The 748-nt window shown below is 43.0% G+C and overlaps 1 protein-coding gene across 1 annotated transcript in view; it reads left to right on the forward strand.

Annotated features, from left to right (window-relative positions):
• The window catches only part of LOC121024637 (olfactory receptor 6C3-like), a gene marked incomplete at its 3' end in the record, with an annotated part of 973 nt that extends 228 nt beyond the window's left edge, over positions 1 to 745 (forward strand). The window contains exon 2 of the mRNA XM_040466842.1: positions 7 to 745. Coding sequence (XP_040322776.1) covers positions 7 to 745 — 739 coding nt within the window. The remainder of the gene's footprint in view (positions 1 to 6) is intronic.
• Between the last annotated feature and the right edge of the window lie 3 nt (positions 746 to 748).

Below are 748 nucleotides of genomic sequence, written 5' to 3' on the forward strand. Positions count from 1 at the left end.
ATTAAGTGTCGCTGGAAACCTGACTATCATCACTCTAACCTTGGTGGACCCTCATCTACAGACACCAATGTATTTCTTCCTCCAAAACTTCTCTTTCTTAGAAATCTCATTTACAACTGTCTGTATTCCTAGATTTCTAGGAGCAATTATCACCAGGGATAAGACTATTTCCTTTAACAATTGTGCAGCCCAACTCTTTTTCCTTATTTTCATGGGGGTGACAGAATTTTACATTCTCACTGCCATGTCCAATGACCGCTACATTGCCATCTGCAAGCCTCTGCATTACACCGCCATCATGAACAGGAAACTCTGCACCTGGCTTGTGCTCTGTGCGTGGCTGGGAGGGTTCCTGACCATTTTCCCACCCCTCATGCTTCTGCTCCAGCTGGATTACTGTGCTTCCAATGTCACTGATCACTTTGCATGTCACTATTTTCCCCTTTTACGACTGTCTTGTTCAGATACATGGTTTCTAGAAGTCATCGGTTTTTACTTTGCGTTGGTTGCTTTACGATTCACTCTGGCGTTGGTGATTTTATCTTACATGTATATTATCAGAACTATTTTGAGAACCCCATCTGCCAGTCAGAGAAAAAAGGCTTTCTCCACATGTTCCTCTCATATGATTGTCATCTCCATCTCTTATGGAAGCTGTATATTCATGTACGCTAATCCCTCTGCAAAAGAAAGGGCATCATTGACCAAGGGAGTAGCTATTCTCAATACCTCTGTTGCCCCCATGCTG

This window comes from Herpailurus yagouaroundi, unplaced genomic scaffold, assembly GCF_014898765.1.
Source record: "Herpailurus yagouaroundi ecotype Mexico unplaced genomic scaffold, PumYag 66552, whole genome shotgun sequence".
NCBI classification, from domain to species: domain Eukaryota; kingdom Metazoa; phylum Chordata; class Mammalia; order Carnivora; family Felidae; genus Herpailurus; species Herpailurus yagouaroundi.